At 40.7% G+C, this 16,661-nt stretch overlaps 1 protein-coding gene across 1 annotated transcript; it reads left to right on the forward strand.

Annotated features, from left to right (window-relative positions):
* The first annotated feature begins 1,935 nt into the window (after nucleotides 1-1,935).
* LOC140949896 (1,25-dihydroxyvitamin D(3) 24-hydroxylase, mitochondrial-like) lies at nucleotides 1,936-16,286 on the forward strand. The gene is made up of 9 exons (XM_073399041.1): nucleotides 1,936-2,400; nucleotides 4,391-4,581; nucleotides 5,602-5,886; nucleotides 7,291-7,388; nucleotides 8,633-8,799; nucleotides 9,867-9,945; nucleotides 13,242-13,398; nucleotides 13,577-13,620; nucleotides 14,853-16,286. The coding sequence occupies exons 1-9, from the start codon at nucleotides 1,985-1,987 to the stop codon at nucleotides 14,961-14,963; spliced, it is 1,548 nt and encodes a 515-aa protein (XP_073255142.1). The 5' UTR covers nucleotides 1,936-1,984; the 3' UTR covers nucleotides 14,964-16,286.
* Nucleotides 16,287-16,661: the final 375 nt, after the last annotated feature.

The following is a 16,661-nucleotide window of genomic DNA, read 5'->3' on the forward strand; positions in this document are numbered from 1 at the left end:
GGACCGGCATCCGGTGAGCAAAATTTAGACATTAATCGCGCTTTCTCGGTGTAAACAAAGCTCGAAATAAGCAGGTTCTCAGTAAATATGTATGCATGATTGTCCTAACTAACCAAGGGTTTTAAATACATCGTTGTGATAATTTAATTATGGTATTTTTATTGATTACACTTATTGTCATATGAAAAATATAATTATATTACAGTTTCTTAAGTAAGCAGTGTTTCAGGGTTGGCACATTTTTTGACGTAAACAGGGAAAAAAAGGCTTAGGCGATTTAACTCCCTTTTCCACAGGATACCCAACATTCAAACATCAAGAGAAATGTCGCAAGATTTTCTGCCATGTGATGACAACCGACTACTGTTTAGACGCCAGAGACGACAATAATGAATTCGAATAGTTTCACTTGAACTAAGCTTAACCTTGCTCCTGCCTCTCGCCACCATTTTCGAGAAATCCAGTTTTTCCTGCAAAGGAGAGTCCCAAGAAATGCCTATGCCTTTTCCTTTTTATGTGAAAATATGTGAAAATACATAACCGCGTTATAAGTAACAAAAAGTAGGATTTTTCCTCATAATACAGCTGCCTGGAATGTCACGGGCGCCATGGAAAACCCTAGGCATAACTTGGTTTGCACAACGACGTAATTTGACGTTATTATGACGTAATATTGTTGAATTTAGTGGCAAAATCCAACTTCCATCAATTTTTCCCCTTAAAGCGAAAAATACTCACATAGTAAGGAGTCTGACAAAATTACGAAGTTTGCTAAGACATATAATAACTAATGCTTAACAATACCAGTAATGTCATGATGACGTCATTTATTACTAAAGAAGGATCATCTTGAATTAATCAAATGTATTTAATTTTCCTTGAAACCCGTATAAATCGAGGTCGAGAGATCGTGATAGAAAAATTGATCTGTGTATAAAGGATGGTCAGGAATTTAAAAAATCCTCAAGTTTTGGAATTCCGCGAGAAATAAACACTGTTAAAAATTGGACTCAACACCTGCCATATGAGTTTACTAGACACCCCCATCAGACAGTAGTATTTCTCCGATTCAAAAACGATAGTTCATCGGATTCTTCGCCATTAATTCAAAATAAATACGACTCTCGTGTGTTTAAAATGCGATACTAATAATATTTAAAGTAACTTTTATTTCATAACCAAGTAAAATGTCGGCTGCTGTCAACTTTCATACGTCCTGCAGATGTATCAAGCCTTACATATTTCGCCATGTAAAATGCATGCGTTACTTTAATAATTCGCCATGTAAAATGTATGCGTTACTTAATTCGCCATGTGAAATGCATGCGTTACTTAATTTGCCATGTAAAATGTATGCGTTACTTAATTCGCCATGTAAAATGCATGCGTTACTTAATTCGCCATGTAAAATGTATGCGTTACTTAACGCATTCGTATCTTATTTCCCCATGGAAAATGTATGCGTTACTTAATTCGCCATGTAAAAAGGAGTCGTATGATATTGGACTCCTCTTTGACAAGATTTATCTCCTCTTGATCTTCTTTTCATTTGTTCATTTATGTAAATTACTTTTGTTGGCTTGTAACTTTAGTATAATTTTCGATTTGGTATTTTTGAATGTTGGCCTCTTAGACTTAACAAGTTTTTGCGATGTGTGTGTTGGAAAAAAAAATGTAAATGCTGATTGATCAATAATAAATGATTGATTGAATGATTGAGCTACAATATGGAGATGTAGTACGAAATATCGAAAAGACTGAGCTTCAGAGCGCGGCCATGCCTCATTACAGAACATAAACAAGTAACCCTATCCCTGCCCCACCCCCCGAAAAAAAAACCGTCCCACATTCTCCTGATGTCTAACCAACGTCACGCAACACTGGCTTCAATTTTTACGCTAACAACAAAGGTATTTTGTTAGGTCAGGAGGCCACTTGAACTTCTTGTGTCAGGTACGCACGCATACTTTTCTCTTCTTGCGAAATGGACGATTCACTGTATTTATTCTGTTCGGGCCTAGTCATTGCAGCCCTGGTTTGGCTCTTCAATCCTTTCAGAAGACTGGAAAGCCAGATGGGTGCTAAACTCCCAGATGGCGTGCGCTCGTTCGACTACATGCCGGGGCCGAAGGGATGGCCGTTCTTTGGCGACATATTCAGCTACCTAAAGGACGCTGACTTCAAACAACAAATAGCACAACTTAAAAGTAACTTTGGGAAGTACGGACCGATATTTAAGATGACCATTTTGGGGAGGACTGTTGTTTTAATACAAGACCCCGAGGATGTGGAGATAGTGATCAAAGCTGATGGTAGATATCCGATGCGACCGAAGCAAGGATTAACAGCATTGGAAAAATACATGAAAATTAGAGGAATACCTAAGAGTATCGCGTTTCGGTAAGATTCAACAATTCTTGTGAAAAAGATGCCCATAAACTGGGCACGTCACCGCAAATAATGTGATCCGAATTAATCCCCTTATTATTTTCATTTAGCGTCGAATGCGTTTCGTGATTTTGGGTCGGCAGGTGTCCTTAAAACGCGGGGTTGGGGCCGGGGTCCGGATCTATCTAGGGCCCATTATTATATCTTTTGAGGCCGTCGCTAAAGTATTCATGAACCACGCTCATATGTAGTGGTCCCTATAATGACCGGCTCTGCTTGTGACGTCATCAGGCTAGGACACGCGCAATATAACCTCACCGGCCACTACAGAAATCGCATTTTTAAGGCTGGTTTTCACCAGAGATGGAGTCGGAGTTAGAGTTAGTAGCGTAGAACTTTACAATCTAATGAAAACAGCGTTATGATTCCGCTTACGACTCCATCATTTATGATCAATTGAAAACTAGAGGTTGTTCACCGGAAAAAATCACGGATTCCCATTTTTGGATATTTTGGGGTATTTAAAGAATACCCATAAAAATCCCAAATTTGGCAAAGTAAGACAAGTCCCAACCAGGGAATTCCCAACCAAGTTCCCAGATTGGGACTTGTCTCACTCTTCCAAATTTGGGATTTTTGTGGGTATTCTTTAAATACCCCAAAATACCCAAAAATGGGAATCGGTTTATTTTTCCTGTGGTTGGAGTCACAAGCAGAAGCCAGAGATGCCAACCTCTGGAGATTTAAAATCTGGAGACTCTCTGTTTTCCATTAGCCCACTACCCCCGGACATTTAGGACATTATATCAAGTCTTACATGAAGTAGATACCATTAAAATTCGCGATCATCGTTTTGATGCCAGAAATAATCTTTGTCAGTGACTAAATAGGTGTAAAATGCCTCAGAAACAGTATTACGAATAAGAAAAATTCACGTTTTGAACTAAAAATGGGCTAAATTTCAAACTAAGGCACAGAAAAGCTCAAAAGATGATTTTATCCGGGAGATAAAGCGACCCGTACGGGAGACCGGGAGATTGGTGTCATATCCGGGAGGGTTGGCATGTATGAGAAGCCAAAGAACTAAACCAAACACAAAGTGTGGGAGTGGCATTGTGATTGGTTTATCCTTCCACTTCTGCTTCCGACTCCAACAATCTGGTTTTCACTAGATCGTAACCAACAGAGTCATAACTGGAGTTGGCAGAAAATGGAAACTTTCTGATTCTTCCAACTCCACTTACAACTCCAACTCCGACTCCATTGCAAGTGAAAACCAGCCTTTACAGAGAAACGTACATTTCGGCTCAATATATTTAGCATTATCATGATCCCAATATGAATGAAAAAAATTTTAAGCATGCATTGTTCATTTGAATAAAACCTGCAGAAAAGAGGACAAATAAAATGAAAAGTGTGTTTTTCAGACATAAGTCTTCTATTTTTTGAATTTTCGCCAAAAGCATGCTTATGTTTCTCAGAAACAGGTACTTTTTGACTGATTTTGTCTACCGTTTGTCTCTTTGAAAAAAATGCTGTGGGTGCTTTCATCAGAAGGCTAGCTCTCAAATTTAAAAAAATTCCTGTGATCAATTACACTTTAAACCAAAGATATATTAAAACTGAAAAACAATGTGACTGGTCTCAATTGAATTTTGGGGAGCAAGGGTGCATGGCACAGTGGAGAGAACACTCCCCTCCCACCAATGTGGCCCGGGTTCGAATCCTGGTGTCGATTTTATATGTGGGTTAAGTTTGTTGTTGGTTCTCTCCCTTGCTCTGAGAGGTTTCCTCCGGGGACTCCAGTTTTTCCCTGTCCTTAAAAAACAACACTTCCAAATTCCGATTCGATCTGGAATGCACGGACACATTTCAAGTTCTTAAGAACTCCTAAGTGCTCCATGGGTAAATAAATTACAATTTGCAATGTTTCTTTTTACAATTCCATATATGTGCCTATATTGTTTGTCTGTTAAATTATTTTCCTTGTGATTGTTTTTAGGGAGGGAGTGGAGTGGAACCGAATGCGCAAAGCTCTAGCACCAAAAATGCTGCGACCTAAAGACATACGTGAGAACATGGAAAACTTTACCGCTGTAACTAGGGATGCTATAGAGCACATGGTGTCTATACGAGGAGCTGATATGGAGATTCCAGATCTTAGTAAAGAACTCGCCCAGTGGGCTACAGAGTGTAAGTGCTTACTTGGAGCTGGGGTACTAATACAATGATCACACAAAGCATTTAAATTGAACCTCCATTAAGCAAGCACCTGTTAAGCGGCCACCCTCTACTAAGTGGTTAAATGACACCTCTATTTCTATTATGTGACCACCTCCATCAAGCAGCTGTGGCCACCTTTTGGCCATTCCGACAAGAGTTTGTCTATTGTTGTCACCTCTATCAAGTAGCCATTAAGACTTAAGTGCTTCATACACTTATATAGTTTGGCTTTAAATTAAAAACATGATGAAGGAAAATACAGTCCGAGATAGGAAGGTGACGTCTGATTATGGATCAGTGATGCCACCCCCATTGCATCTTTTTTTAAAAGTAATGTGATGTTTCTGTTAAAGGTTATGCTAATTTATGACAACCTCTATTGTGTGGCCAACCTCTCTTTAGTGGCCAATTGCCGACACCTTGAGGGCGGATGCCTTATGGAGGTTCAAATATACTTGTTTTCAAATTCTTTCCCTGGGAAACTTGCTGTAGCTGCTTGTAAGCCCTTAATTGCCTCTAGACTTGCAGGGACGTAGAAGATGTAAGCAGGTTTTTGGTGGTAGTGACAGCCTTTGCTCAGCAGTCTGATAGAGTTTTACTTAGGGCCTGGTTGACCTTGACTATTGTAGATGTAATGGCAAGATCAAGAGAAATGCTCTCAAACCATATCAAAATTGAAATGATAGGATCTAAAATGTTAAAAGAGTTATGTGAAAGTAAAAATCCTAATTATATCTGTATTCTGCTTTTAACAATTTTTGTTCATAACCCGAATATCCATTAAAAAAATACACAAATTCTCCAGACTGATACATTTCTTTAGAAAAGTAATTGAGAGAATTTAGTAAAAGATCAAAGAATTTTTCCTTTGGTGATCAATTTATTAATTCTCATAACCTTTTCTTTTGATGATGTATGAATTTAATGTTAGGAGAGATTTAATGTTGGTCACTCTCGGAACTTGAAATGAGCTCCACTCCACTCTTTTAGCCGTAGGTACCATGGCGTTTGACGTAAGAGTTGGACTGTATGATGACCCACCCAACAAAGACACAGTCAGAATGGTTCAAAGCACCATGGATTCCTTTGCACTCATGGGAAAGTTGAGTAGAGGATGGGAAAGCCTGTTTTGGAGATTCTTCACGACGCCAACGTACCGGAAATTCTGTGAAGCTACAGATACCTCATTCGCCATGAGCCAAAAGATTGTGGACAACAAGGTTGCGGAATTGAACAAAATGGCTGAAGAAGGAGGGGCGTTTGATGACAATCAAAGTGAGTGTAACTTCATAAAGTATACCGTGATATGCTAGCAATAACCAGAGGTTAGAGAGTCCGGGCAAGTTTCAGGCTCTGATCGAAGGCTCTTGCTTTGAAGAGCAAACAGGCATGATCAAATTACGAGTGATAGAAGGTACAAACGTGCATGATCAGGTTACGAGTGATTGAAGGTACAAACGCGCATGATCAGATTACGAGCGATAGAAAGTACAAACACGCATGATCAGATTGCTGTCTGTTCATTCCATTCATTCTTAGTGGTAGTCCAAAAGAATGCTAGCCGAGCATACTTATAAGGATTGCAGGCTCCTCTTGTCGCCCTCAGTAACGCGATCATCACTAGCAAGGCATGTGTGATAAGAGTGCGGTCGAGATTAACATGTTCAGTGGTCCCCTCTCCACATCTACTTTCACAGTTGCCCCAAATTGTTTGCAGACTGCGAGCAGTATATCTTACTCCCACTTACCTTCGTCGGCAGTTAATTTCGCGAAGATGATTAACTAACGAAACAACAGGTTAATGACCCATATGAGATCATAGGAGCTCGTTCAACTGGACGAGCTCGGGCTCGGCCTCGCCATCTTTCCTTTGTAAAAAATATGCCTGTCGAAAGACGGAGCTGTCCCCACCTCTAAAGGAAGGTCGACTGGAACGAAGGCCTAAGATCTACCATGGTCTATTAAACGTCTTAGGCCTATTTTTGTTTTATTTCCGGGGATTAGGACTAGGTCGACTAGACTAGAAGGTTCGTAGAGTGTAACCAAAAGCTTGACCAGGCAAAAAGCAAAGCTTTAGAAATTTATTTCCGAAAAATGTTGTCGTAAGTCGAACACAAGAAACATCGATCTTGATTTTTCCTCGAGCAACTCCGTTGGTTGCCCCTAAAATGGTTAATTTTGCGCCAAAAACGAAAGGCAACGTACATGTCTGGGACTCTCTTCCCTACCCTACTAGGTTTTTTACCCCTAATCCTAGAGGTTTTTTTGGCGGGCTTTCGTACGCTGACTTCATAACCAATTTTTCTGGCGTCGATAGCTTCCCTTTTTCTTTTAGGTAGGGGGCTCCGCTATGCGCGCTTCGCGCGGATGCTCCGCTCATAGGAATTAGCAAAAAGGAGCAAAATTAACAAGGGTTTAATTTGCGCATTGTAACTCGTTCAATGTCAAGTTCAAAGTAAGGATAGACTAACAATGACAACAAAATGACTTTGAACGAGGATTCTGACATCAAATTTACAAAATTTAATAAACTAACAGCGAATTAGTAATATTTTATTACTAAGTATTAGCTTTTGCAAATCTTTCTCGCTTGACCGCGGTGAATTTTTCAGCACAAATACATGTTTGATGACAGTAGTATTATTTTCATTCCAGCTTCTTTTTTTTTCTTCATTGCAGGTGTATCTCTACTTACCTATCTATTAATGAAAGGCGAACTCACCCCGGAAGAGATTAATATGAATTCAATCGGAATGTTCCGAGCAGGAGTCGAGACGGTAAATGCTTGATAATATGTTTCCGTGCATAATCGCACGTTCGTAACTAACGTCGGCGAGGTAACTTGCTAATCATAACCGAGTTTTAGCAACCACAACAATGCTAAGGTCCCGACCACACGAATCCGGATATTTTTGAACCGCATATTTTGGCCTACTGCCCTCACGTATCCGGTGAAAGTGGTCACCGAAAACGCATCTTTTCAAAAACGCTCTCCGAAATGGAGGGAAAAAAACGCCGGCCGGCAACTCGTTTACTTACAGATGGACCGATACGACGATCTCATAAATCAATTTACATCATATACTACACTAGCATTACACATGCTCTATAAGGGATTCTGCGGCGCATTTTTCATCACATGAGCGGTTTCATGTAGACAGCGAATAAATGTGGACGGGCGAAAACGATTCGAATACGCTACCTTTGGACGCCTATTTCTTTGAAATGGGACTGGAGGAAAAAAATCTCCGTTTTCAAAAAGTATTCGGACAGGTCTTGACGGGGTCTCATTGGCAGCAGACGCAGTCGTACACCCGTCGCATGTGCCCGTTTCATTTTTTTTATTTTTTTGAGCTTGAAAACAATAAGAAATTCCAGTGGGCAAATGAGACGGCGGTACGCGTTTGTGCTATAATACTGAATCCACCAGTGATTAGCCTCGCCGATTTATAAATCAGGGCCGGGTTGGTTCAAAGTTGGGTTAGTGCGAAATTTGAATTCAGACATAAAAGCTGAAATAGCAAATTCAGTTAAATTCTTTTCGTCTCAATTTGATGATTGGAAAGATTATAAAGAAATTAAAAAATTATCCGAGGAAATGCTTTTGAACAAAAGAAAAAGAAACCCGGGTTAAAAATTTAACCCCGGGCTACGGCCTTCGAACAATTCGGCCCGGTATGGAGAGCATCCCTTTTGAGCGTAGGATCGTGTTCTGCAGTCCAAAGTTAAGGTCTTCACTTGAGTCAAGATCGGGAGAAAACACTGCAGCTGGGTTTTTAACGATAAGTTGAAAGCAAAATGAAAAAAAGACACATGCAAAAATCATATTGAATGGCGGCACTTTTAGTCTTAGATAGATTGTGTTAGCTCAGTTTTTGGCATAGTTCGTCAGCACCAGCATACGTTTCATCGTTTTCCGGAAAAAGTCCCACTGGTATAATTTGCCTTTTTGGCTCATTTTGCAGCGCAAAAAGAGGCAATTTATTTATAAAGTTATCAATTTTATTAATCTGTTTTTCAGACATCTAACGCAATGCTCTGGCTTCTTTATCATTTGGCCAATAATCCCAAGGTACAGCAGAGGGTATATGAAGAAGTCCTCTCTCTCATTGGGCCTCACGGTGATTTCAACTCTGAGAGTTTTGCAAAATTACAGTACATTAAAGCTTGTGTGAAAGAATCCATGAGGTAATTTGGAGTGATAACTGTAATATATTGTTACATATAGTGCAGTGTTTTATCTATCGGGCGCACCCGCACCGATATAATAAGTCTGTCCCATTCCCGTCTGTTGGCAACGACAGATGGAAGATCCTACCTCATAAGACCGCTGTCACTCTGTAGTTGGTCAATGAATGTTGTTGTCTGGCTGATGACCCTCTTGAGCGTCTGCTGTGTTTTGGTTCCCAAAGAATTAGATGGGAAACAATATCATTCTTGCTTGTCCAACGTACAGTGGCCACTAAACTACAGCCTACGTATCTGGAGACGGCTTGAAAGTGGAGGCAGGTATGCAGTGTTACATACCGTTATTTCTTCAAGCATTGTGGTATAAAACACAACAAGTATATAAAAAGTCGTCGTCTCACAAATAGGAGAAAAACGGGGAACTTCGATGCCACTTTGTTTCTTTCTTCCTCTACAGGATTAGCTCAGTCGGTAGAGCGCTTGACTGCAGAGCGGGAGGTCACGGGTTTAATTCCCGTGGCCGGACCAATACTCAGGGTCTTAAACTGAGAAAGGAAGGTACTGCCGTTGCCCTGCGAACGGTTAGATCTTCGCGTAGCTCAGATGACAACGTAAAATGGCTGTCTCGTCTCCAGTAGGAGACGTAAAAAATAGTGTCCCCAGTTAGTACTTTCGTGCTAAATACCTTGACACTCAAATAAAGTGCATTTTTTTTTATAGCCAAAATTATCAATTCGGAATTTAAAATATCTTTCTTCTTATTCACAGTTTTTATGGGCCATGTTTTTAATGCTACGATGCCTGCCAAGATCATCCCCCCCAAAATTGTTATGGTTAGTGCTCCGTGATACCTCCTTAGTAACTCTACAGGTGAAGAATTTTGTGGGTGGGTAACAGCACTAAATAATGATTTCTGCGCAGAATTGACCTAAAACAGCAATATCCTCGTGACATAACCCCTCTAAACTTTGGCCATAGGCGGATAAAATCGTCGTGCGTAAATCATCCGTAAAACCTTTTCACCTTTATAATGAAACTTTCAAAACATGTTTCACCTTTGACCCTAGACTTCACCCTATTGCCAGTCGTTGGGCCCGTGTATTGAACCAAGACGTAGCTCTCTCTGGCTACAACGTTCCATCAAATGTAAGTATTCTTTGTTTGTTCCTCCCCATTTTGCACTTTTTCATTTTTTTCTCTCTCTCTCTCTCTCTCTCTCTCTCTCTCTCTCTCTCTCTCTTCATGCGATGCGAAGGTTAGAATTTCTGGGCAATAATATTCCTGAGACAAATATTTTTGAGTGACACCTGAACATACATCTAATAGCCCACGTTCGATATATTAAAATTCTAACATGACTCCGAGGCTTCAGGGACAAAAATGCAAATTTTTCACAACTCCATTATCTCACAAATCCCAGAAGAGACTTGAGCACAAACAAAACCAAACCAAATGTGAAAAAATGACCAGAAAGCCTCGGAGTCATGTTAGAATTTTAATACATCGAACGTGGGCTGTTGCAAAAACGTTGTCTTAGAAAACTGAAAAAAGGAAAAAGCCAAAATGCAAATAGGAATTAATTAGGCTAATAAGTGTAATAGTTCATTTGCAGCATGCGCACATGGACGTCGCAATTTGTTATTGTTTTAAAGCTGAAAAACAGTAAAAATATTCCAGCGGTGAAATGCAACGGCTGCAAATAATTCCACCCTGAGGATGTGGCTTAATTAGCCTAATTAATTCCTATTTGGCATTTTCCTCTTTTTCCTTTTTCTGAGACGGTCAGCACTTTTTAACATCCGTCGAAAGGCCCTTGGATACCTTATGAAGTTTACACAACGTAGTATTCCTTATCGTTTTGGATTAGCCAGTAAAGCACTGCGTTTTACAGACTAGAGTTAAGCAATGCCTTTACTGATTAGGGTTAAGCACTGCCTTTACTGATTAGGGTTAAGCACTTCCTTTACTGATTAGGGTTAAGCACTGTTTCGAAACTGGTTAGGTTCTTTTGTTGGGTTGGGGTTGATGCTATGTGTACTTTAATTATTTCCACTCCATCCAACAATTTCTCAGTGGCCTAGTGGATAGATAGGGGCAGTTTAGGTCGTTAGTTCGAATCCTCTTGCCTTTCGCATCAGTTTTTTTTCTTTTAAATTGAAGAGACTTGTACTTTCATAAATGATTTCCAGCTTGAAATATCATCTAAGTGTGATATAAAAGCAGAAAACAGTTCCACCTTGTGTAAAAATCATAAGGAGAGAAAGGGCCTTTCGACGGATCTTAACGAGTGCTGACCGACTGAGACAACGTTATTGCTGGTTTGCACGTGACGTCACGGCGGTCATGTCGGTGGTCAAGAACAAAAGCATTTCTCTCCTCTGGGAACTAAGCTCTATTTTCATGTAAATTCTTCGAGAACAAATTCTGTTGTATTGACCCCCAACATGGCCGCCTTGTCAAAAGATTGCAAACAAATAATTGCAATTAGGTGTACACAGAGTAATCGGCTCCTGGTGTACATCGAAATGTGAGATAAGCTCGTGGACCGAACTTTTTGAGAGATTTGTCTTTCATTCAAAATCTTGATTCTACCACCCTGCCAGCAGTTAGCCTTTCTTTGGCTTAGCGAGAAAGACTCTGCATGAATCGAAGAAAATCTTTATTGAGCATGCGCTAGGTTAAAGTTTCGAACCCAGTCTCAATAGCCGTGTGTTTGTTACAATGGGCTCAGTTATGACCATCGGCTTATCAATAAACGGATGCTCGCACTCGAAAAACCAGTTTGACGAGAGAAAACAAGGTTGACTATAGTCCAGAAGTTCAGGCTGCGGTAGCTTGCGAGCAAGGTGTCCGGGGTGCTCTGGTGGCGGGGCGGAAAAAGGAGGGAGAGCTTGCAACTACGTCTCTGGAATTTGAATTCCACCTCCATTTCCCCTGCGGCTCCCCGTCGACTGTACTGTCAGATTTCCGCCAATCAGCGCGAAGCGGAAATGAGCGCGAATGTAAACAAACATTGAAAAACACGTGTCAAAAGTAATGACGTCATTACTAATGTCATCTCCGCCAATCAGCATTTCGCATCGACTTTTTCGATGCAGATATTCAAATTCCAGAGACGCAGTAGCAAGCTGTCCTTCCTTTTCCCGCCCCGCCGCCAGAGCGCCCGGAGAGCTTGCTTGCAGGCTAAGGCTGTGGCGGCTTCAAAGGCGTGATGCGATATCAGGTAGAGCCTCCTCTTCTTCCTCTCGACAAACAAGAAGACAAAAGGAAGCTCTGCTCGCATGGTGTGATTCTACGAGCTCAAGGTTCTTTGTTTGACACTCCGTTTCTGCTCTTCGTTAATTGAGAGGGTCCGCAGTTTCTTTTTCAGTTGTGTTTTATATAGTAGCTGAAATTCACTATTTCGGCATCGTTAATATCCAGCGAGATGCCACACAGGAAAATCCTCTATGTGAGTCATTACCTCTGTGGTTGTGTTAAAGGCTTTTCTTTCTTGAATCAACGAAATTCAAAATATTATGATAGATGACGAAGAACTTATATTAGGGCTTTCGCTAGTGATACGAAATCAGAATTGGCTATAAAGACGATTTGAACCATTTAAGACCCGCGTTTCTATGGAAAAGAGTTGTCCGGGTGAGAAGAGTCACACCGCCTACCCGAGCTACACTGGGTGACCCAACTTTTTATACATTTCCTTACAAAATGTGGCGAATCATTTAAAGGCGAAATAAAAAGTTGGCTCAGCTAGAGGCGCCTAGCCGGGCCATCTTTTCTCCAGGTAAACACTTTACCTCGCCCAACCGGGTCAACTCGGCCAAGGTGAGACAATCTGAGCATGCGCGAGCGCTGCTTGCTCATATAAACGCCCGTTAAAGTTGACTCGATTGGGAGGGTGATCCTTCTACCCGGGACTAGCCTACGTGTAGCCGCACCCTCCCCCCGACGAAGGAAAAACGTCCTTCGTCGGGGGGAGGGTGCGGCTAAACGTAGGCTACCCGGGACAGGTTTTCTCCATATAAAACGGACCCAACGGGTTTCCTGTTCCGGTTCACATTAGAGAGGTTAAGCATCACGTTTACGTCAAACGCGAATTTGTACCACGTGACCAAGTTTCCTCTTTACTTGTCGTTTACTGTTCATTATTTCTACACCAAAATTAGTAGTTTTACGCAATTTTTTATCCCTAAGAATAGTTTTCTGCTCTTTTTATGTGCTCATTTTCTATTGTGAGAAATTCTTGACTTGAATCTGACGTTTGCCGTTCGCCGTATACGTGAAGCTTAAACTATCTATTATCTGCTTGCTGGCGCGGTCGTGACCGAATCATTTTCTCACAAAAAAATACAAGAAAAAGAAACAAACAAACAACATAAGCACCACATTTCACCCTAAATGTCTTAATTATTTTGTCATCTAAACCTTTGTTCTCTTCTGCACAGACTGTGATTGTTTATAGCAATTACCTTTCTGGACGGTCCGAAGAGTTGTTCAAGTTTCCCTTGGAATACAGACCCGAACGTTGGCTAAATGAAGAACTTGGGAAAATTCATCCTTTTGCTAGTCTTCCGTTTGGAGTCGGTCCTCGTATGTGTATAGGTGAGTTCATTATTTAATACCGAGCAGGCCCGTAGAAGCAGGCCTTCATAATCCAAGATTGTGTTGGATTTCCTTACGTGGGACGATTCTCTTATAATCAGAGAAACGTTTTGATTTACCGTGTTTGGCTTTTTTGTGACTCTACTTCCGAGACTAAATGATATTTATTGCATTCCAGGCCGCCGTATTGCTGAAGCTGAAATTTACCTGCTGGCCGCAAAGGTAATGAACACTAGTACATTTTATCAAAAATTAAGGGCACAATAATAAGTAGCCTGAGCCACAGACGGAACTAATCTTAAGTTAAGCCCGTCTGCGAAACAGCGCCGAAATCCTTGTTGTAGGACCCCACCTGTGTACCAGAATTTGAGTAAACGCCATGATTGGCCTGTTAAAAATACCACTGTGGATTTGCCAATCAGGTTGAAAGGAAATTCAAAAAGCATTTCCGGTAATTCGTTAAGTCCCGGTTAGGGATCCTGAACAAGGATATCAGCGCTGCTTTGGAGACGTTACTAACCAGGGTAAGGTGATGTCTGCGACTTAAGCTACCGTTAGTATTAAGAAGCATCAAATTTTAGTACATACTAAAATAGTGGATAGTTTTTTTCACGCGCTTTGATTGGCTACTCAGTCAGTGAATATCCAATGCTATTCACTGATTCACCTCCACTTCCTCCGAGCGAGCGACGCTAAACTCGCGTAAGTTACGAGCAAAATGGCTTTCCGGTTTGCTGCCGTAACAATCCAAGACATTTCACGAATAATCAAGCAAGCTGTTCCCGAGATACACGAAGAAGAAGACGAGGTTCGGTTTGGAAGTTTTAACAGGTAAAGCTTTGTCTTTTTGACTTAAATTTATCGATGAAACCGGTGAAAAATTTTTTTGTTTACAAATGCAAATTAAGCTTGAGTCTTGCGTTAGTTTATGTAGTTGACTTGTTCATAAATAAGCTAAACACTGAATTTAATAATCTTTTTTACAGAATGTTTTTTAGTACAAAAAGAAATCACAACTCCTTTTTAAAAAAATTTCCCTGCAAGAGCTGAACAAATGCCTTCAAAAGTTTTGTTTTTCGGCAGCAAAAATCGACGACCGCGGCCGTTTGGTCATTGCGCGCAAAATTGTAAATGGCAATAGTAAATGAGTTAAAAATCATCATTTTTGTGCTCAGTTATCGCACTGTTTTAGTATATACTAAAACAGTGAGATAAATGAGTGTCGGTGGCTAGTTGTGAGTATTTACCTCGCCGCTTCACTCACCACCAGCCACTTTCACTTCGGTGAATAATATTGTTATTTATTTCAGTCATAATTTTAAACAAAATGACGTAAAATGAAAATTGGTCTTAATTATAAATTTCCAAACGGGGTCCCATATATACCAGCATAACCATGACCATTGTCAACCATTGTTTACTAATAACAGCATTTCATGCGGCCTTAATTTCAGATCGTTCAGCGATTCATTTTGGAATACCAAGGAGAACCTGCATCCATGATGTTTAGATTAGTGGCAGTTCCAGATAGGACTTTGAAGATAAAATTTATTGATCGCCAATGATTTTCATGAGCTCATAATTCAGCAAAAAGCACACACTACTCCAACTCATTTTCTCATTTGTCCTGGTCAGTAACTTGCGCATGCGTATATTCATATCACTCATGCAGGGGCCGTCATCGTCAGCATTGACCAAATTGACGATGGGGGCAACATTCCATCGATAAGTTCAGGGTATATTGCCCCAATATACAATCGCAACCTCGTTTCTAGGGAGCGCCCCGGCAGCCTAGCTGTTTTGGCGTGAGTGAATTCACGGAAATGGCGAAAGAGTTCACAGGCTATCCGAAGACGAAATAGCCGTTTGGTTAATGCAAGAATACGCAAGAAATATTTCTCAATGGATGCCCTCCATTTTTTGATGAGTATTTGCGTAACTGGCGGGATTAGCGGGGGTGTGACGAGAAGACTGGGAACAAGTTAAATTGAAATCGCCGTTCGTGAAAATCCCTCGCAGCTCCGCCGCCAAGAAAGTACCCCGCGCATGACAATCCCGCCAGTACATCTGCGTGAAACTTCATATCATACTCAACGTCATTCAATAGCCTATGTGTAGTCTTTGTTAAAGAATAATTTGTTATTCATTCCCAAAATTTTCCGTCCCCGATTAATCCATCTTCCAACAAGCCTTTGTAGCTTGTATGTTTCATTTTCCCATTTCACACCACGTGATGGTACTCCAGGGAACTGTTATTTTTCAAATGTCGTCCCGTGCACGTGCATCCACGTGCATATGTGTGTACACCTTATGAAAAGACAAAAGGCAAATCCCTTGGAGAATGTCTCGTGGTCTGAGTTGGGAAAACGAAAGATACAAGCTAAAAAGGTCTATTCTTCCTATTTAGTGAGAGTTGACCAAATTTGGAAGATGTTTGCCGATAACATTGACGATAACATTGCCATTAATGACGTTAATTGCACTGATAGTCAAGAGTAAGAATCGACAGGCGGCGAGCTCGCTTAGGGGCCTCTCGGCTTTCAAAAAGCGTCATAGGGAAAACGAGAAGACCGTGGGTACTAGGTAGAGTGCCATCCGCCAAGGACAGGTTAAGGGACCAACATCCGGCAAGCAAAATTTAGGCATTAATCGCGCCTTCTCGATGCAAACAAAGCTTGAAATAATCGTCCACGACTATTATCCGAAGAATTACGGTATCCTCTCTATAATCAGGTTCTCAATACAGTTAGTATAATTAAATATGTATGCATGATTGTCTTAACTAACCAAGGGTTTTAAGTACATCGTTGTGATAATCTGATTATGGTATTTATATTGATTACACTTATTGTCATATGAAAAATAAAATTATATTACAGTTTCTTAAACAGGCAGTGTTTCAGGGTTGGCAAGGTTTTGACTTAAACAGGGAAAAAACGGCTTAGGCGTTTAAACTCCCTTTCTCACAGGATACCCAACATTCAAACATTAAAAGAAATGTTGCAACGTTTTCTGCCTTGTGATGACAACCGACTATTGTTTTGAAGCAAGAGACGAAAATAATGAATTCGAATTGTTTCACTTGAACTAAGCTTAACCTGGCTCCTGCCTGTCGCCACGATTTTTGAGAAATCCAGTTTTGCTGCAAAGGAGAATCCCAAGAAATGTCTATGCCTTTTTCTTTGTATGTGAAAATGTGTGCAAATATATACCCGCGCTATAAGTAACAAAAAGTAGCATTTTTCCTCGTAATACAACTGGAT

The sequence above is a fragment of the Porites lutea genome, chromosome 10, assembly GCF_958299795.1.
Source record: "Porites lutea chromosome 10, jaPorLute2.1, whole genome shotgun sequence".
Lineage (NCBI taxonomy): Eukaryota > Metazoa > Cnidaria > Anthozoa > Scleractinia > Poritidae > Porites > Porites lutea.